Source organism: Rosa rugosa, chromosome 7, assembly GCF_958449725.1.
Source record: "Rosa rugosa chromosome 7, drRosRugo1.1, whole genome shotgun sequence".
NCBI classification, from domain to species: domain Eukaryota; kingdom Viridiplantae; phylum Streptophyta; class Magnoliopsida; order Rosales; family Rosaceae; genus Rosa; species Rosa rugosa.
This window is the reverse complement of record NC_084826.1, coordinates 14,254,501-14,275,962: the sequence shown is the minus strand read 5'-3', so window position 1 is coordinate 14,275,962 and position 21,462 is coordinate 14,254,501. Positions and strand designations below refer to the sequence as shown.

The 21,462-nt window shown below is 36.8% G+C and overlaps 3 protein-coding genes across 3 annotated transcripts; 2 read left to right on the top strand and 1 right to left on the bottom strand.

The window, feature by feature from the left end:
• Positions 1-1,468: 1,468 nt before the first annotated feature.
• LOC133719681 (expansin-A4-like) lies at positions 1,469-3,354 on the top strand. The gene is made up of 3 exons (XM_062145850.1): positions 1,469-1,670; positions 1,851-2,169; positions 2,829-3,354. The coding sequence occupies exons 1-3, from the start codon at positions 1,511-1,513 to the stop codon at positions 3,154-3,156; spliced, it is 807 nt and encodes a 268-aa protein (XP_062001834.1). The 5' UTR covers positions 1,469-1,510; the 3' UTR covers positions 3,157-3,354.
• Positions 3,355-9,005: 5,651 nt separating this feature from the next.
• LOC133720567 (expansin-A4-like) lies at positions 9,006-10,118 on the top strand. Its single transcript, XM_062146937.1, has 3 exons — positions 9,006-9,165; positions 9,310-9,628; positions 9,809-10,118. Exons 1-3 carry the CDS (start codon positions 9,006-9,008, stop codon positions 10,116-10,118), a joined length of 789 nt encoding a protein of 262 aa, XP_062002921.1.
• A 301-nt stretch (positions 10,119-10,419) lies between these two features.
• Positions 10,420-17,483, bottom strand: LOC133720566 (uncharacterized). The gene is made up of 12 exons (XM_062146936.1): positions 17,168-17,483; positions 16,417-16,632; positions 15,148-16,269; positions 14,493-14,615; positions 13,900-14,081; positions 13,558-13,789; positions 13,195-13,401; positions 12,425-12,553; positions 11,825-11,893; positions 11,544-11,666; positions 11,151-11,201; positions 10,420-11,062 (listed from the first exon to the last, which is right to left on the bottom strand). The coding sequence occupies exons 1-12, from the start codon at positions 17,399-17,401 to the stop codon at positions 10,913-10,915; spliced, it is 2,838 nt and encodes a 945-aa protein (XP_062002920.1). The 5' UTR covers positions 17,402-17,483; the 3' UTR covers positions 10,420-10,912.
• Between the last annotated feature and the right edge of the window lie 3,979 nt (positions 17,484-21,462).

Here is a 21,462-nt window from a genome sequence, read left to right as displayed (position 1 = left end):
ATTTTAACCGTTTAGTTTTTAGGTATATATGAGTAGATCACTTCTGCAAATTTTCAGTCAAATTGATGATCATTAAGGTATCTAAAACTGCAATTTACATGAACGGTTCAGGTTGGACAGATTCGGTTCATTCGTGTAAATTACAGTTTTGGATACCTTAAATTTGACTGAAAAATTTGCAGAGATGATCTACTCATATACACCTAAAAACTGGATGGTTAAGATGTGAATATGTGATCGAAAAGTGGTCAAAATATGGAAATCTGTTCCTTAAGCTAAGTTAAGGACCTCCTTAGCAGAGCAAGATTCTATATAGATATTCATCTTTTAATTTCGAGAACTTGAATTCGATCAATGAGAAAATTATCAAAAAACCTAAATTGATTGTACGTAGTTCTAGTTTCATATTTTTGAAAGACCCTAAACCCCAGTTAAAAGATTACACAAGCCGATCAAGAAATATGATGGACATTTTAATAAAATGATTTACAACAAATAAGGATAAAAGTCCCAGCATCTATTAATTAGACTTGCAGAAGACCATGCAATGAAGATATAGGTTGGAGATGATCAGGAGATAGTCGGTGCGCAGAGTCAATTGAAGGAACACTCAAAATGTGTAAATCAATACCCAAGAGAATACACCAACATTCACGAAATAAAGAAATTCAGACATATAGTAACCTTATTGACGAACGTTATGTTAGCAAAAGCTTTTCTCGAATTATTTCTATTTTTATTTTGAATAACCTACTCATTTGATGCCCTGAACATCATGCGAAACAATTCCTTGGGGCTATGGAGATCCTTCTAGCACCCGGACAAAGATTTTTGAAAATTTCGACATGATCCACAAAAACTGAATATGACGCCAATATACTCCCCAAATCTTGTGGAAATGACCTATGAAATTTGATAGCTTTGGATCCGGTGATAAGTGATAACCGGTTGAAACCCTAAACTTTGTATTCTTGAGCTAACTGACTAGTAGTTCAAGTATCTGTGTGTTGTAAAAAGGGTCATTGATCGAAGAGTGTTCCATATGCATGTTGAGGAATTTAATTGGTCATGAGAACTGGAAATCCACTCAATACTCAATAGTTATGCATACTGGTAAAATTGATTTAGCTCCTCTGCCTCCTCCGGCTTCTACTTGTTATATTTACTTCTTTTGACATTTTAATAATCTCTCCCAGCAGGTAATATGATATTTTTTTCTTTTTCTTTTTTTCTCGTAGGTAAGTTGATCTCATATATTACAAATGCAAGGAGAGAGAGTTGGATTAATATAGGCCATATAATTAAATCTAGCTCGAGTCGCACGCCATTGGGGCATTAGAAAGAGTGGTATAGAGAGGATGTAGCTACATCTCAGAGGCACAAATAGCCATCCTATATCTGAATTCACTAAATTTAACCGATACATGGAGAAATACATCGATATATAATTGACAAGCTGCCAAAGCCATGTTAATATCCTCGTTCTCCAGTGCTAAATTGCTAATTACGTATGCGCGCCATGAAAATGCCTTCGAGAGCACTGTTTGGGTCATTCCTTGTCTTGTTTCTTGTTGGACATGCTGTCCATGGCCATGATGGTCAAAAGTTCCAGGCAGGTGAATGGAAACATGCTCATGCCACACACTATGAAGGAAGCTCCGACACATTTGGTAAGACAACCACCCTTTTATAAGTACCATATGCACGGTGGTGACCCAAAAATATTTGTATATTAATCCTCAAATTAATCGAGTACGTTCATTTCTATCTTGGCTTGGTTGATGTGGTACAGTATTTACTATCATCTTGTACGTTTTACTAACTATGAAACATTTGGAGCATCCTGCTAGGTGGAGCTTGTGGATACCATGATGTCGTTAAAGAAGGCTATGGCCTGGAGACAGTAGCATTGAGCAATGCATTGTTCAACAAGGGGGAGATGTGTGGAGCATGCTTCGAAATCAAATGCGAGGACTCGCCTGAATGGTGCAAGCCTGGCCAGCCAAGTCTCATTGTTACAGCAACCAACCAGTGCCCTCCGAATTACGACCAGCCGAGTGATAATGGAGGATGGTGCAACGAACCCCGTGAACATTTCGACATAGCAAGGCCAGTGTTCGAGACGATTGCCGCGTTCAAGGCCGGCATAGTTCCAGTCTCATACCGCAGGTACTTACACACACACACATATATATATATATATACATATATATATATATATATATATATATATATATATATATATAATATATATATATAATATTTTGTATGGTTACTACATATACACTTTTAATTTCATTACATGTTCACTTCTACCATATAGCTAACCCCTCACTCGTTCGTTAATATTTTTCATTAATTATTGACATGATGTGCTAGTAGAGATCTAACTAGCTGCACTGCATCAACAAAAATGTAAGCTTCATAAGAGCACCATCAGCAATTAACGAAAAAAAATTGATAAACTAGTTCTCAAAAAATGAAATTAACTAAAAATATATTAAATGGAAAGACGGGCAGTTGGTTCTCGGGTGTCGCGGTCCTCTCTTCTTATGAGGAGGGTAAGCGCCTCGCGCAATGACCGCTAATGAGGGGCTGATATCGCCTAATCCTTTTTTAATTTAAAAAAATTAAATTAAATTAACTAAAAGTATAGAGCACAGTCATTATTGCGTGGAAGATAAGGAAGCTATATATAATAACATTAACGACATATTTTTATACTTCATTGGTTTTATTGGATTTAAACTCGATTAATCTGCTGCTCAATCTACACATATTAATAGTTCATTTTACATACTTTACATTCATTGTCGATTATTATGCAGGATTCCATGTGACCATAAGGAAGGAGGAATTAAATTTACAATAACTGGGAATCCTTATTTCAATGAAGTGTTGGTGTGGAATGTAGGAGGTGCTGGGGATATTTGCAACGTCGAAGTGAAAACTGAAGAGCAGCCGGATAAGTGGATACCGATGGAGCGAATGTGGGGTCAACGGTGGGTTTACAACGGAAAATTGTGTGAGAGTCAAGGCGCGCTTACCTTCCGAGTGACAGGGGGTGATGGAAGAAGCGTAACCTGTGACAATGTTGCCCCAAAGGGTTGGCAGTTTGGCCAAACTTATCAAGCCAAGAATAATTTCGAAAAGTAGGAACATATATCATAATTCCCTTTTCAAAAAAAAAAGGGAACATATATCATAATATGTTCACCTATGAATAAGCAAGGCATATGGTAAATATATGCCCGCTGATTTTGTGTATCGTTTTTCATTTTCCTTTTTAGGCATTGACCTTTAATGTTAACCAAATTTTCAACGGAAATATATGGCCACGCTTATTTTCTCTCACATTTTAGTGCCATATACTCGGGAAATATATAGTTTTCATTTATGAATCATCATCTATAATAATTTTATCAAGAGAAATGTTATTAAGAGAAGAGGCATTATCAACTAAAATTGATTTTTTTTTTTTACGAAAATAACATTAAAAGATTAAATTACTTTAGAAACTAATTCAACCATTAAAGACAATTCTGACAAATTATAAATTATTTTTTAATAATATAAATAAACAAAAATTACCTCACAAACCACATTTTTCTCCCACTCATCTCTCTGAAATAAATGTTTCACCACATGCATCCACATATTGCTAGTAATAATTTCGTTATTAGCATAAATTAACTAGTGCACGCTCTGCATGTATAAGAAAATTATAACAAAAATTATTTGAGAAAAAAATAGAAAGTTATTAGCAGATAGTGGATAGTTATTTGCAAAGAAAGTGAATTATGTTTTTATGTTTTTTAATTTTTTTTTTTTTTTTGGTAGTAGGATATGGGCATATGGATAGTTTTTCATGGAGGGGGTAGTTGTTAACGGAGTGAGTAGTTTTTCCCACGTACTTTTTTTTTTTTTTTTAAAAAAAAAACCCCACCCCATTCCCACCCTTGATGGGGCTCGAACTCCTGACCTCTTATATATGAGACCAAAGCCTTCCCACGTACTTCTTTCTTTATCTATTAAGGGTTGTTATCACAAATTGTACCTGAACTTATCATCTATCTTATTGATGGTACCTGAACTTCAATTTTGATCACAACTAGTACCTGAACATTTCGATTTCATTTCAAATGGAACTTATCACTAACTTCCGTTAATGTTCCGTTAAAAACTGACATGTGCAAAGCACATGACCTATATTTAAGAGTAGTTTGACAAATACCCATTTAAATAATTTTGTTTACTAAAAAATCGTAAATAATATTTTGGTCAATTAATATGTTAATAAAATAGAAATTCAATTAAAAATAGAAATTAAAATGTATCTCTACCCTCTTATGAAATAAAAATTTAAAACAAGATCTCATCAAAAATTAATTTGTTTTATAGATACAGACAAAACATTTCAAGTAAAACTATAAAACATTTTTTTTTTTGGACAAACTATAAAACATTATCATTCATATTTTTTATTGAAGTTGAAAGTTTTTCTTTTTGATTATCTCATAATATAAGTGAAAATAAGTGATATTACAAAAAAATATGGGAAAAGAAAAGTAATTTTACAAGCTTATCCTTGAAAAATGAGTCACATGTTAGTTTTCAACAGAACATTAACGAAAGTTAGTGATAGGTACCATTTGAAATGAAATCGAAAAGTTCAGGTACTGGCTGTGATCAAAATTAAAGTTTAGGTACCATGGATAAGATAGTGGATAAGTTCAGGTACTATTTGTGATAATAACCCTATTTTTTTTCATTTTTTCTATATTTTTACTTCATTTGTAATTTTGACTATATTATCTTTATCTATTTATGAGTACTAAAGTTTATTAATATTTCAGAGTTACTTTTAGGGAAAAATTCACCAACGGTGTCTGGACACTTAAGGGACTTTCAGAATGATACCTGAACTTACAAAGTTATCAATGTGATACCTGGACTCATTTTTTCGTATCAATGTCGTACCTATGACCAATTTCCGTAATGGCTCCGTGACGGAAATTGGCCGTACGTATCACATTGTGCCTCGCCGATTAGTAAACAAAGGACTCGGAGCCTCCACCATCGAGAAATTGAGGCTCACGTTCTGCGTGTCCTGCGCGGAGGATATCGACATCGTCGGAGAAAATGTTGTATGAACATCAATTTAGTTTGGGTTCCACGGTGGCAGCTAGTCGAGCTCGTTGATTGTGGCCTTGGCTTTCTTGATTAGCCAATCGACGACCTTGCTAGGCTGGTCGTATCCAAGCCGGTCCTGCATGTCGTAGAATTGAATGGCGGTGTGGGCGACGAGCCTGATGCTGCGATCCCTGGGGCCTTTGGTGATGCAAACCTTGCTGTGGCTGTCCTTCCGGCCGGTGGCCCTTAGAATGTGGCCTTGAGCCTCCACGATTTCGCTAGCGGTGGAGGAAGAAGCAGTCATTATCCCCAAACCCAATCGAGAAGCAGCGGAGGATGACGTTGTTGTGCGGTGGTGGAGGTTGTTGTGGTCAAGTCATTGGCGACGGCGGCGGGGATGAACTCGGAGTGAGCAGTGAAGCCTCAATGCACAATTTCAATTTGCTATAGGATTTGAAGTTGGGGGAACCAGAAACATCTGTGGTGCATGAAGGTGGATTGAGACGCAGCGGCGGTGTTTGATCGGCGATCGGCGATGGGAATCGGACGAGCAAGATGATTTGAATCTTGATGATTCAAATCAGGGGAAGAAGAAACCAGAAAAGAAGAAGAAGAAAGAAAGAAAGAAAGAAAGAAAGAAGAATAAAGAAAAAAAGAAAAGAAAAGAAAGAAAGAATTTGAGGGTAAATCGGTCATTTTGTCTTCATTAAGTGACTCACGTGCATTGCACGTGCAAAATTGGGAAAAATTCACCAACGGTGTCTGGACACTTAGGGACTTTCAGAATGATACCTGAACTTACAAAGTTATCAATGTGATACCTGGACTCATTTTTTCGTATCAATGTGATACCTACGGCCAATTTCCGTCACGGAGCCGTTACGGAAATTGGTCATAGGTACGATGTTGATACGAAAAAATGAGTCCAGGTATCACATTGATAACTTTGTAAGTTCAGGTATCATTCTGAAAGTCCCCTAAGTGTCCAGACACCGTTGGTGAATTTTTCCCTTACTTTTATACATTTATTTTTTTGGGCCTTTTTTTTTTTTTTTTTGAAAAGGGGTTTGTAACCCAGCCTAACTGGGAGGCTCAGCCCCACGCCCGTTGTTTTTATTAATATAAGAAGGATGATTGTACAGCGAGGGAGACATGTTACCTACACCTCGAGTACTAGTACAAGAATTCTCATAGAGTACATCCTAGATAATCACAGAAGTCTCATCTAACCAATAATCATCTAAGTAAGAGACACTAGCAAGATGTGTCGATCTATGGGCAACACCATTTGCTTCAATAAAAATAGGTTGTAAAGAAAAAGAAAGAATAGCACTCAAATATGCCTTGCAATCTTCAACTATACACCATAACTCAGAGAAGTCCTCCATGCATGCTTCCATTTAGGGCAGTAATCACCACAGCACAATCAGTCTCAATGTCGACATCAACCATACCTTAGTGAATAAGTAATAGGAGTCCTGCTCTCATAGCCTCGCACTCCATATGGAATGCAGATCTAACATGGGAAAAGGGGCGTGCAATTGCTGCTAGACACACACCATACCTTGGTTATAGTAATGATCTTATATGAGTCGACCACATGCATTATATCACTTGTCGGACTTTCTGATGTATGTTGGGACATTATTTTTCATTACCAAGGATTACTAAATCATACCAAATGATCCAGAGCCGCCTTCGTAGAATGTGGCATGAGCATGCTTCCAAGGGCTAGGTCTGAACCTTGGCTTATGGCGAGCAATGATATGGTCAGGTAACACGAGAAGAATGAAAAGCAATGAACACAGGAGGGCAGAACTCATTGACACCATTGACATGTTAACTTTTTCGAAGCTCGTATCTCTCTTCCTAAAGAGAGACAAAGCTTGATATTATATTGATTTGAAGATTCGTGTGCATGCGCGTTTGTGTTATATAATAAAGATTTTGGTTATTTTGTTGCAGTTGTTATGAATTTTTGATTTAGTTATATACTTATTGTTCTGTCGAACTTTCGATTCTTTGGCCAATATTATTTTTCATCTAATTAATTTCTTTCCTATGATTATTATGGTTAGTCATTGTAATAAGAATCATTTGCGTCTTTCTACTTTTCGGTTTTGTTAATTTGCATTCTTAGATAGGAGGGTAGATGCGTTTTTTACGCCTATCCTACCTCCAATTGCTTTGTAACTTTCTTGTCATTTAATAAATTTCACTTGCTTTGGTCGGGTTTCATCAATAATAATAATAATAATAATAATAATAATAATAATAATAATAATAATAATAATAATAATAATAATCATCTTTCCTATAGTTTTTCTTAATTTCCAAATAGTATTAATGAATTGAATTAGGTGACAAAAAAAAATATTCATTATTAGTAGCAACCATTAATTATTATATACAATCTGAACAAATAAATAAATTTAAATCTAACATCTGTTTTGTGCATACATATATCTATCCTTCCACTAAGGGATCTCTTTTTTTGGCTATTTAAAGTGATCCCTTGTGAGACCCACTTTTCGATCACATTTCTGCATCTCGACTAATTTTCAGCCAAATTGATGATAGTTAAGGTACCGAACTAGATTAAATCAATGGACGAACCAAATTTATCCAACCTGAACCATTCGTGTTCATAATTCTAATTAGCTAGCAGTTATGAATGTCTTAATGATTATCAATTTGGCTAAAAATTTGCAAAGATAATCTACTCATATATACCTGAAAACTGAAGGGTTGAGATGTGAATATGTGAGTGAAAAATTGGTCTAATAAGCGATCTCTTAAAATAGCCCAAAACAGGGATCATTCACTAGAAGGGCCTTGTATATGTATATATGTATGTACATTTATATGTATTTCACATGATATTTTCACATTTATATGTTGGCCAACAAACTTCAAATTCATATACATATGTTTTATGTAAGAGATTTGATATATATACCCCCAAATGTATGTGCAAATCTATTAATTGTTTGAATTCTACTAATCGAATTACATGTGTATTGCTTTGTTTTTGCACTTTTCATTTTATTTGCGCATTGAGCAAGAGAACTAGGATTCAACATGTTTGATGTTGGACAATAATCAATTGTAATCTAAGAATGAGTAGAATGAAGAAATTTTTTCTTTTCTTGATTGAAGAAAAAAGATTTGTTGTTTAAATCTAAGCGTGAGTGTAATGAAGAAAAGAAAAAAGCGAAATGATTTAGAGCCATTAAATTTAAAAAAAATATATATATATAGTTTTTTTTTCTCAAAAATTGCATGACATGTGTGTCCCTAGGATTAAGGTCACAAATCTTTTCCTCAAGTCATTTTTCCTTACGACAATTTCCAAACCCTAAACTACTGGCCTATATATACGATGTTAGTGTACTTATATTCATTTTACACATCTATGATTTTAATGCAATTTACATCTTTTGCGAAAAAAAAAAAAAACACTAAACTGGCACAGTTTTGACAAATTTTAAAGAGTTCCCGGGTTCTGAACGAGTTTAAGATCCAAAGCTACAACAAAAGATCTCTATATACATTGTCAAAAAAAAAAAAAAAAAAAAGATCTCTATGGCGCGATTGCCTGCATGCAACTCTATATATCAGTCCGTGAGAGAGAGAGAGAGAGAGAGGCATCTAATTGCGTTCAAAAGAGAGGATACAGAGAAGAAAACCAAACTGCCCCATGCCCCCATCCGTAGCGGCACGAATCAACAACAAGTTTAACTAAATAGAAACAACCACAACAAAATAACAAAAATCTTTCACTATATAACACAACCGCGCTTGCACAATCTTCAAACCAATATAATATCAAGCTCTTTAGGAAGAGAGATACGAGCTTCGAAAAGGTTAACATGTCAATGGCGTCAATGTGTTCTGCCCTCCTGGGTTCATTGCTTTTCATTCTGCTCGTGTTACCTGACCATGTCACCGCTCGCCATAAGCCAAAGTTCAGACCTGGCCCTTGGAAGCATGCTCATGCCACATTCTACGAAGGCGGCTCTGGATCATTTGGTATGATTTAGTAATCCTTGGTAATGGAAAATAATGTCCCAACATACATCAGAAAGTCCGACAAGTGATATAATGCATGTGATCGACTCATATCAGATCATTACTATAACCCTATTAACTTTTGAAAACTTACTTTGGGCGCAGGTGGTGCTTGTGGTTACCACGACGTCGTTCAAGAAGGCTATGGCCTCGACACGGTGGCTTTGAGCGACACCTTGTTCAACAATGGGCAGTCGTGTGGTGCATGTTACGATATCCAATGTGTGGACTCCCCACAATGGTGCAAGCCCGGGCAGCCAACTCTTCATGTTACAGCAACCAACCATTGCCCCCCGAATTATAACCTTCCCAGTGACAATGGAGGTTGGTGCAATGCACCACGTGAGCACTTCGATATAGCCAAGCCGGTGTTCCTCAACATTGCCGAGTACAAGGCTGGCATAGTACCAATCATATACCGCAGGTAATTGATTACATGCATGAGTTTAGTTTCTTTTCTTCCGTTTTTGCTGTGAAGAGATTCAAAGCCTTCCAAGTTCAAACGTACATATATATCTCGCTTTAATATTACCATACATGTAAGATGCTATAGGATTACAATTAGGGAAGATGTTTACAGTTGTAAGTGATTACTTGTATGCAGGGTTCCGTGCCAAAAGAGAGGAGGCATCCGATTCACGATAACCGGGAATGCTTACTTCAATGAAGTGTTGGTGTGGAACGTGGGAGGTGCCGGAGATGTGATAAGCGTGCAAGTGAAGGGCCATGACAAGCTCAAATGGACAACGATGAAGCGAATGTGGGGTCAGAGGTGGATTACTGATGCCAAGTTGGTTGGGGAGTCTCTGACCTTCAGGGTTGAAGCAAGTGATAAAAGACGCTCAACTTCATGGCATATAGCCCCTCAGAACTGGCAGTTTGGCCAGACCTTTGAAGGCAAGAACTTCCGATAGGAAGCATAAGCATATCATAAGCTCCTATATTCCTGTAAATCTCTCAAGTCTCATATGTACACACTATCAAGTAAAGCACCATAGAGCTTTGAGATACATTAATACATAAAGCCAATAAGACTTTTCAACATTAAGAATTGCTCAGTAATGGAAATATCAAAGCACCCATCCTAGTCTGAATCGGAAAAAAAAAATATATAAAAAAAAGCACCCATCCTAGTGCTGTGATATTTTAAAATTAGCACCAAGTCTCCATCATTTCCATATATGTAACCAAAAAGGTTTTGTAAAACATTAAATATAAAAAGAAATAGAAAAAGGCCTCCACCTTATAATTGAAGAACATAATTGCTAATTGTAATTGAGATCACCATCGATCAGAGACAATTTGAGGAATGCAAACTCAAATCTACAGTGCAGAACTCTACCACAAAAGGTAATCACTGTTGGCATCATCCAGCAATGTTGTTACTACATTTCCTAGGACAATATCCAAGTATAGCGGTTAATTGATCACTTTAAAGTTACAAAATCGGCCCCCTTTCTCAGGGATAGGCAGGCATTACCCAAATATCTATATTGAACCAAGCTGAGGACAAATATTGAGGAAAGTCGGGAAACTAACAGCCACAGTAGGCATCCATCTTTGAGGCCCTCACCATAGTTGGCTTGCTCTGTATTAAAGTCACCTCTGGAATTCTCATTTCTCCAGCCAACTTGTACGCAAGCATGTCCATCATTTGTCATATACTCTCTAGCTACAACATCATACCCAAGCGTGACCATCATTCAATTTATTGTTTTTTGTCTCTCTTCTTACTTCGATTTTCTTCTCTGCCTGTGTCTGTCCTTGCATCTAGGCGCTTGGAATGCTGTGCACGAATTACCTGCAACTTTGATTTTGCATCTTGAAATAATGCATCTGATCTCGAAGCCATTAGTTGCTGAAACATAATATGGAATCAATTAGAAAACATAAATACCATTACAACCACAAGCATGCGCAAGGAGATTCAAAGATTCAAGTCGCACCTTAAGATGTTCCAACCCTGCAAGGTTGAAACCAATGATGTCTTTCCGTTCCTGAAAGAGATTGAATCCTCATTATCTCAACAGAAAATCTAAGTTTATTATTTTTCAGATAGGGAAAAAAAATAAAAAATCCATGCACATGTACATACAGTTTTAGTGCCTCACCTCTCGGCCCCAAATGGGTATGATACAGCCTTACATTTTAAGACTAGAAAGGGAACCTCGGTAGACTTCTTTCACGACTAATTAAAAAATAAACTCCAAAGCATATATACACACACACACACATATGTATATATGTATATATACTTTACCAACTAGAATACTACATTTACTACAGGCACAATTAACCAAATGAAAGCTCCAAGTACAAGTGCTGAACAGTCCAAATACCTTAACTTCGGGATAAAGAATCTCTTTCAAAGCAGTTAACATTGGTCTTGCTGCCGGTGTACTAACCAACTGATTAAAATGTGTCTGCAATAGAACTAAAGAAATCTTGCAAACGAGTTCAACCTACACAAATTTTGAAAACAGATTGTCACAAATCACATCCCAATTTCATAAGCACGACTGTTGATATATATGGATAAAGAATATGCAACACATCAAAAATCTGTTAATATATGATACGAGTATGGATTGATGTCTTTGACAAGTCGAGATATTCCAACCTTATCAGGATTCAAAGTCCAGTCCTTCAAGTAAGACATAAGCTTCAAAGCATCTGAGAACGGTAAAGCCTGCATGGGAATGCAATTCAAATAAGTTCCAACCATTATTTAAACCGACAAAGCAGAAACTACTCACCATACATAAGTACATAACCATATAAAAATATACAGTAAACTCTCGGGAACAGACGCCAGCTCAAGGCAATCAAAGGTGCAGTAGGATTTTTTTTTTTTTTTCTTTTCAATTTTCAGTTAATTCATCTGTGGCAGATATAACCATCCATAAGTTTGATTAAATTTCTAAAATATATATAAACATAAAGGTATACTACCTCCCGGAAGCAAAAGACATGGGATGAATGAATAGAATGTGCAATGAAAGTAAGAAGAATCATAATGACAATGGTTTTAAAAGATGTTCAAAATATATAAATATCAAGGTATACTATGCTGGTTCAATACAACTAGACCAACCTCAGACTTGAAAAATGATTAAGACCCAGCTAAACAAACAAAATCGAGCTCTTAAATTTTGAGCTAGCAATAATGAAATGTCACTTCTTCAAATGTGTGTCTATCTAGTGCAAACCAAAAGCATACCAGTAGCGTCTGCTCAAGATCATTTGTCTGAACATTTGAAAATGCGCGAAGAACATATTCAGATGGAGAGAGCCCATTCATGAGACTATTTGGTTTAAAGTCAGCAACACTTCCCCTGCTTTTCTCCTCCTGAAGTCACACGTGAAATTATTCAGTAATGAGATTAGGCAACAGCCTTCAGAGTTAAATCACAAGTACAATTTCCACCACTAGCAGTTAGTGACCCAAAGTCAAGGAACAAAAAGTCATTAGAGATAGCAAAAAGAGGCACCCATCTATATTCAGGGTGCTCAGTTAAGAATTCCAACCCACATCTTTCCTATTTGGCCTTTTTGTAAGGCATATTCCTAGTATAATCATGACTAATTAAAAAAGTCGTGCTGCATATGAGGAAACCACCAACACCAAATTTAACCCTTAATTTCTCATCATAGAGCTCATGCACTAATTCAAAAATTCAGACTAGGGATGCACTTTAAACTTGGCCATTATTATGTACAGTACAATGTATGCATTATAAAACGTTTTTTCAAAAATATCAATGTAATGTCTGATTAGAGATTTTAAGTTGTTACTTGAAAATATGATGCATATCTTTTTCTCTTTTTCTTTATTCTAATTTAAGAAAAAATATTCAGCAGACAAGCTATACTGTATAAGATATTGTGGGCACGACCATGTAATGGAAAGCAATATGAACAGAGTTCTGTATCTGATAATTACACAAAGCACATGATAATAGCTATTATCAAGCAAAAATACAAGTATACCTCATGTTCCGCAAGTCGCTTCAATTCTGCGTCTGCCATATCTATTGCATCGATAATTGCATCAGCAGCTGTAATTGTTTCTTTAGATTTCTTCCCTGCTAAGGCCACAGCTCCCACCTCAGGGATTTCTTCCTTTTGATACCTGCTCTCTATCATATTGTCAAGTTCAGACTCAATCATTTCCAACTGCCTTTTTTCTTCTTCTTCCTGCAATATTGCATGAAGCACTTATTATAGCAAAATGTCTTAACCTTAAGCATCAGTATCCCCAAAAGCAATAGACATACTAGAGGATCAGCTTTTCTCATAAAACACATTATTACAGTGGAAAGTTTCTTTTTTCCATCAACAAGTAGCAATTACCTCAATAAAAAATGGCTCTTCAGTGCGATCCCAGCGACGGATTGATCTGTCATGAGATCCCGTGACAATGAAGTCCCCACGGTTACTAATTCCGAGGCACCAAACTTCAGCATGGTGTCCCTCAAGCGTTAAAAGCAACTGAAATTTATCAGCATCCCAATATTTTACAATGCGGTCCTTTCCAGCACTAAACATGTAATGTGTGTTTTGCACAAATCGAACAGCTGTTACACTGCATCCATAGAAACAGTTCATCAAAATTGTCAGTAAAACTTCCAAGCCAAAATTTACGTTTAACAAAATCAAAAACTTATTAATAAATAAATAAATAGGAAGCTGCACCTGTCCTCATGAGCAAATAAGGATTTATGACAATCACCAAAATCTAAACCCCAAATCTTCAAATTTTTGTCAGCAGATCCAGTCACTATTAGGTCTCCGTCAGATGATGTATCCATACATAATACAGGCAACTTATGACCATACAAGGAAAGGAAAAGCTTAAGTGAATCCATAAAGAACACCTGGAAAAAAAAATTCATAAGTTAACAACAAAAATAATTTTGCAGGTCTACCTACTGATTATACAAATTTGAAGAAATTATTTTATGAAAGACAAAGTAATATCATAGGAACACCAATTACTTTTTCTCCCAACCATGAAAGTTGATCCAAGGTAATTCTGACCATCAAATTAAACATGTCAATATCCTTCTCTTCAATATTCTAGTTTCAGATGCCATTTATAATGCTCTAACTTTACCTCATCAATCAAGATGTTAAACAAAAGTGAAACAAACAACTATTTCACCTTCTCAGATAAAGATTTTTGATACTTGAATTTATAAACTGAGCAATATGTTTGTTTGGAGTTAAACTTCACAACCTACAAGGAACATAAATAAGGCCTGTTAAAAAGAAATCCACTATCCAACCTTCACTGTGCAATCCAATAGTGCAACCAAGATATATTTGGCATCAGGGCTGACAGCAACCACAAGGGCATCGTCGTTCATCTTCATAGTCCTTACATTTGACACCACTAGCTGCTTGGAATCCTGTTTCAAACAGGGTGAATGCAAAATTACTAATCTTATCAATATATAAGCCGTTATAAGGGACCGGGAAGAAAGAAAGAAAAAAACACACACACACACACTCAGATGGAGGCCCACAACATCAAGAATAATGTTTCATGATAGATGATGGCTACTATCAATTAGATTATTTGAAGTTAAAGCCACAAATGAAAATTTTTGTTTCCTCCAATTATATTCCAGTACGTAAATGCATATGCATGTACAAGCATAAGTAATTGAGTATGTATAATGGATCAACATAAATGCTCCAAGGTCAAAGCTGCAGTCTCCCCATTGTTGAAATGAATTAACACACATAAGTATTAAAAGCTGAACGTATTTGAGTTTGCATATCATCAAATGCTCTTTATGATTTTCACAGAACAGGCCAAAGAGACAACAATTTAATTATAAACCCAGTAGGCCAGTACTACTTCTGAACATAGAAGATGTCACTATAGGAATGATGTACTGTTAGTCAATCAAGAAACACAATGAATAGACTACGTACTTGAGCAGACTTCTGTTTAACTTCATATTCCCAAAACTTAACATCATGATCTGCACTTCCTGTGACAAAACCATTTTCATTAGGAATGGCAGCAATTGACATGACAGAGCCACCATGTGCTTCCACTGCTTCAATGCAAGTGCCACTTCCAATGTCAATAATTTCCATTGTTCCACTTTTAGTTCCAACAAGTGCATACTCGCTGTTAGGAATGATAAAACCACACATGCCATAACCGGAATCAATAGTTCGCAGGCAGGAACCAGTACTTGGATTCCAAATCTTTACTGCATTGTGACTAGTTGACATCAAGAGTGTGTTGTCTGAGCTAAGTGCTACACTTCTGACATCAGATCGGTGTCCTTGAAGCTCTACAGAAAGTGTTTTGTTCGTTGCATTGCTTTCGATAGAATAAAATTCCAACAAATTATTGTTCAATGACAAAGCTAGTGTAGCCATCGAACTCTTTGTAGTGTTTGGACAGAACGAGATGGAACATATCTTTTTGCTCGCTCGAATAGTTTGAAGAAGCTTAAAAACATCAAGGACTGTAACAGCAGGACTATTTCCTTCTTCTCCAACTACACGATCTGTGTCTCCATTTTCCAACACCTGCGGTGCCCCCTTGGCAGATTTTTTTTCTTTCTTCCGGTGAAGCCTGCGTTTTGCTTTCCGCTTTGATTCATCCTCATCCAGTACATGGAATATATCTACTGTCTTTCCCGCCACCTGACAAGCCAGCAAATTTCCGGACTTGTTGAATCTCACAGTTGCGACTCTACCCTCGTTTTTCCGTGGTAACTCACCAAACATCTTCAAAACTTCCCATTTAGTATGAACCGGTAGATCTCCACTCCCCGCAGTTACAGTTCCATTCCCATTAGAGATGGATTGGCCATCTTCCGAGTCATGCTTAATTGTGTAAAATCTAAGCTCCGAGTCTGCAGACCCAGAGACTAAATATCTTTCTTCTGGATCACTATCTATAGACCATATTTCACTATGGTGGCCACTAATTGTCTGCATGCAATGCTGGGTATCAAGATCCCATACTTTCAGAAATTTATCTTTTGAGGAACTAACGAGTTTCTTTCCAGAATCCAAGAAGACAAGATCCGTAACCTACATAAAAGAAACAAACACAAATAAATTAAAACATCGCAGCCTGAACCTGGCAAAGAACATAAATAAGGATTATGAGCAAGGCTCATGCCAGCAAAAGTAAAAGTAAGAATTACGAGTTCAACTTGAACAATTGTAATAACATACCTGATCACGATGCCCACGGAGGCGATATAGGCCGCTCTCACCAACCACATCCCATAATATAATGTCATCATCTTTGCTTCCAGAAGCAAGCTTAGATCCAAGCTTGTCATACCGTAAGGCAGTGACAGCCTTTTTATGTCCATTGAGTGTCGTCTCACAGGTCCCTTTCTCAGAATCCCAAATTCTTATACTACCATCTGAATACCCAGCAGCTATCTGCAATCAAAACTAGTCTCAATACCTCATACTTTAACCTATGCACAAAACAACAACAACAAATTCTTCAAATTTATCTAAATTATCAAAACCAAACTCCTCATTTGCCCGTTACCATCATTTAATCTACATTCAGGTACAAAATTCTCATCAATCAAACCACACTGAGCTAAAACCAAACCCTCTGCTCAACTCAACCTAGTACAGCCATAAACACTACCACCCAGATAGAAAAGTTTCAAACTTTTGTACCATTCTATCTTCAGCCAAGCCACAATTTCAAACACTAAAAGATTAACAAGAACTAAATTCTCATAAAATCAAACCACATTGAGCTAAAACAAAACCCTCTGCCTAGTACAGCCATAAAAAACTGCCACCCAGATAAAAAGTTTCAAACTTTTTTACTACTCTTATCTTCAAACAACCCACAATGTCAAAACATTTCAAGGTTCAAACTTTTGTACCCACCATTTTCTTTTTTCACAGAATTGCAAAACTCTAAAAAAGAGAAGAGAAAAGTTGAAGTCTTTACCAGAGAAGAATGAGAGGAAGCGATGGAAGTGACAGAGATGGGTTTTCCGGCGGTGGCGGAAGAAGGGGTGAGGGTTTTGGTACAAACGCCCTGTCGTACGTGCCAAACGCCAACCTTTTCGAGGGCGGGAGCAAGAAGGTGCTTGCCGGAGCTGTCGTAGGTGATGTTTGAATCGCCGGAGGAGATGACGCCGAAGACCGCCGCCTGCTCGTAACGGAGGTACGACTTCACCATGCTTTTTTGGGTTTAACTTGCTTTTTTGCCGCTGTGTTTGTATGAAGAGGAGACTCGAGGGTTTTGATGCCACAAGGGTTTAAGGTTAAGTTTTCAAAAGTTTCCCATTTTCGACCTGTAGTTGTGGGCTTTCTAGCCCAAGGCCCGAGTCCGAATTCAAGGGTAGGCTTCTCCCAGAAGAAGATAAAGGGTAGCAGCAAGCGAGGAATAGGTGGTGTTGTTCGTAAGAGCAAGTTCACCCGTTGGGTTACCAGGTCACCCACTATTCACTGCTTTTTAGTATTAATTTCACCCTCTGGGTCACGAGCATAGTGTATTTCGTGCCCTGGGTCACCTTGTACAGTGTTCTAGGTCACCACGGTGACCTGCACAGTGTATTTCGTGCCCTGGGTCACGAGCACAGTGTATTTCGTGACCCAGATAATGAAAATATACACTAAAAAGTAGTGAATAGTAAGTGACCCGGTGACCCAACGGGTGAACTTGCTCTAATATAACAAGGGCGTTTACTACCAATCTACCATACATGTTATATCTCAATCTTGGCAACTAAGTTTTTTGGTTTTGGCTCTAAATTGTTCTTTCTTCCCTCTAACCATCGAGTCAGATTGTATAGACTATAGAGGTTGTGTCACTAGTAAATAAACAAGAGAACTGTTATGCTGCTGATGGAGTTTTAGTTTTGGAATTAGAGGTCTTCTCACGCAACTTGAAGTTTTTGAGGTTCTCTATATGGATTGCGTGATTGCAATAAGGTGGCTCATTTAATTGCCACGTTCATTTTTCTAATTGGCGGTTGTCTTTTTGGGTTAGAGGAATGAACTTATTGGCTCATGCAGTTTAGGCAATATGTATAAGAAATAGGGGTGTGGGTTGAGCCTCCCAACTTAATTAGATTCCAATCTCCAATTAAATTAAATTAATAATAATAAAAAAAGGCGCATGTGGACTCCTACTACCGTCTGATGGTGGTTTGGACTCCCCATAGTGGCGTAAACACATTACATTCTAAGTTCAATTTTATTTTTAATCTCTTTTTGTAGGGTATCGTATTTTTGTCGGCAAAAGTTATGCACCTTTCTATTTCTTTAATTTTTATTTTTATTTACGAGATGGTCAAAAAAATTGAGGTAGGCAATAAGCTTGCTCGATGTCTGCTGTGTTGATAAATTCCATGATTCACACTTTGGATGAATAATTAATTTTTACTTTCACAATGAAATTATTGTTGTCATACCACACAGAACATATAATAACCAACGTTCGCTCGATTTTCGACATATAATTTAGCTTCTCACCCCAAATCGTCAAAAGTCGTACAAAGATTGTACTCTCTATGAGGATATATAAAGATCTTTTGAATGGTGTGTGTGTGTTTATATATATATGTAGAAGCGCTTTTGAATGTAGAAGCGCTTTTGGGGAACTCCGTTTCTGCAAAGACGTATTGCAACTTCGGTACAGGCGTGCAGCTAGCATTGACACATATTTAAGGACATATAATTAATTGTTTCTCCGAAGGGGAAGATCTAGGCTATTCCTCAATGCCCTAAAGTATGGTAGTGACATGCTTACGCAAAACCCACCATATCAACCATATATCTTTCATCTGCCAAATGTCACGCATGAAAATGCAGATATCTTATGCGGCCAAGTCTCTGAAGTAGTGCCCTGGAAGATAATATAATTCTTATATATGATGAAGATTCATAAGATGACTACGTCTGTGCTGGTCCTGGTTAATATATATAGATCAAGGAAAGGGGAAAGATTCAAAAGCAAAACCCACTTAAATATATTCTACTCCATTATATTCATCTGAGCTCCAGGATTTTTCTTTAATGAATACGCATACGCATGCTTACTGTGCGTCTATGTTGTTATCAGGTTTGGTTTACATCGATCTCATATCTATTATCATATACAAACTAGTCTTGATATTTGTTGAGAATATATACATCCTATATGGAAAAATAGGACTTTGTTTATGGATTTATAAGGGTTCGGGGCCTCCATTCATTGCCAGTTGGTTTTTTATGTGAACTTCATATTACTTTAGGGCAATGATATGGGGCCTCAATGAGGCCTAAGATTTGTGGCCTCAAATCCTAGGTCTCATGTCATGTAATCAAATACAAATTTTATTTTCAATTCCACATAATATATCTTGCCACATCATACTATTGCAACACCAACTTTACCCTTTTACATTTCCTTTTAGATGTTAGGGGGTGAATCAATTATATTAATTAATTTAATTAGGTGATGTGTGTGGATGACATGGCATGACACCTAAGATTGAGGCTACAAATCTTAGGCCTCATTGAGGCCACAAATCATTTTCCATTACTTTATCATGGTATTAGAGCGGGTTATTCCACGTGTGCATGCCTCACGGCCACATGGGCTCCACGTCACCCAAAGTTGTCCACGTGTATGGCTTGAAAATTCGCCACACGTGCAGGGGGCGTGTTGAGAATATATATATCCCACATGGAAAAAATTGGACCTTGCCTATGGGGTTTATAAGGGTTTAGGTCACTCAATCTATTGTCAATTGGTTTTGGATGTGAACCCCAAATTATTTTATCATGGTATCAGAGCGGGTTATTCCACATGTACATGCCTCGCAGCCACACGGGCTCCACGTCACCCAAAGTTATCTATGTGTATGGCTTGAAAATTCGTCACACATGCAGGGTCGTGTTGAGAATATATACATTTTACATGGGAAAAATGGGACCTTACTTATGAGTTTATAAGGGTTTGGGCCACTCCATCTATTATCAATTGGTTTTAGATGTGAATTAACCCTAAATTACTTTATCAATATCGCCATTTTTAATGAGCTGATATTAAGAACGTCTTCATCATGATGCTTTAGGGTTGAATTAGTTCCAATAGTTTACTCCTCTCAAAGGGCCAATAAGTTGATCTCACATTTATTGCATATTTAATCCCGGAGACAGAGAGAAAGAAAGAATATATAAACAGTGAAGTGGACGTGAACAGTGTACGTTTTGGGAACGTACATGCAATTTGATTCATTAACAATGGAGTTTCTGAATATAGTGCCCATATATTTTGGAAGATGTTATCATGTGATACTTAATATTGGTGCAAACTTAGTTAATCTCCACTAGGTTTTGTTTGTCATATAATTTTTGACTAGCTAGCCGGCCATTTATTTAATATCCAGTTCACTGGTTTAACTTTAGATTAGAAATTCATTATTATAGGCAAGGTTCGAAATTGGGTGCGGATGAAAATTTTGATATATTTTTATTGATATTAATACCTAAAAATTAATTTCTAGCCTTGATAAATGGTTTGTACTTCTATTTTCAAGTGGGGGGTTCACTCAATTGGAGCGAGATTGAAGGAGATGCTCAAAACATTTTCTTAGCTTTAAATTTCGATCAAGAAAACCTTAGTTCAGATGGAGCTTTAGTTGGTGAAGCAAAGGTACTTTTAAGATTTTTTCAGTCTTGAAGACTCAAGCTGCCCCAGCCCTGATAATTAATATCCATATCGCCACACCGTGATGCTTATATTACGAAAGCTGCACGCCGTATCATATAATTGTACATAGTGAAGTAGGCTTTGAAGGCAAGAGTCAATGGTTTGGTGGATTTAAATAACTAGACTTGAAGAAGCAATCCAATCTAATCATCCAATCAAATAGTATAAGACTTTAGATTGAATTTTTAATGCAGATCTGCATGCAAAACCCAGGTTAATAAGTCGGGCCACTAGTTTTTTATAAGAGCGCCATGTATGTTATTGAAGAGGATTGAGACTCAACGACAAGGTTTAAAATGGTGATACTAAAGTACTACCAAAACACATGCGTAAAATTGCTTGAGCTCTTTGAAATTAGTATGGCTTAAAACACATCCCTCAATCGAATACTGTTACATTGCCCAAAAAAAAAAATCGAATACTGTTAATATTAATTAACTACAAGCATAAATATCTTGATGCTGATCGAGTTTACATACCAAATCCTCTTTAACATCTTGAATCCTGAGGATTACATGCAATCAAAACCATATGGCCTT

Bases quoted from the DNA above. Each gene is read 5' to 3' on its own strand.
- LOC133719681 (XM_062145850.1), top strand. From the start codon at position 1,511: ATGCGCGCCATGAAAATGCCTTCGAGAGCACTGTTTGGGTCATTCCTT. The intron at 1,671-1,850 runs GTAAGACAACCA...GCATCCTGCTAG, and splicing joins AGGAAGCTCCGACACATTTG to GTGGAGCTTGTGGATACCAT. The intron at 2,170-2,828 runs GTACTTACACAC...ATTATTATGCAG, and splicing joins GTTCCAGTCTCATACCGCAG to GATTCCATGTGACCATAAGG.
- LOC133720567 (XM_062146937.1), top strand. From the start codon at position 9,006: ATGTCAATGGCGTCAATGTGTTCTGCCCTCCTGGGTTCATTGCTTTTC. The intron at 9,166-9,309 runs GTATGATTTAGT...CTTTGGGCGCAG, and splicing joins AGGCGGCTCTGGATCATTTG to GTGGTGCTTGTGGTTACCAC. The intron at 9,629-9,808 runs GTAATTGATTAC...ACTTGTATGCAG, and splicing joins GTACCAATCATATACCGCAG to GGTTCCGTGCCAAAAGAGAG.
- LOC133720566 (XM_062146936.1), bottom strand. From the start codon at position 17,401: ATGGTGAAGTCGTACCTCCGTTACGAGCAGGCGGCGGTCTTCGGCGTC. The intron at 13,402-13,557 runs GTAATTGCTACT...GCAATATTGCAG, and splicing joins AAGAGCCATTTTTTATTGAG to GAAGAAGAAGAAAAAAGGCA. The intron at 11,667-11,824 runs GTTGGAATATCT...AAATTTGTGTAG, and splicing joins GGACTTTGAATCCTGATAAG to GTTGAACTCGTTTGCAAGAT.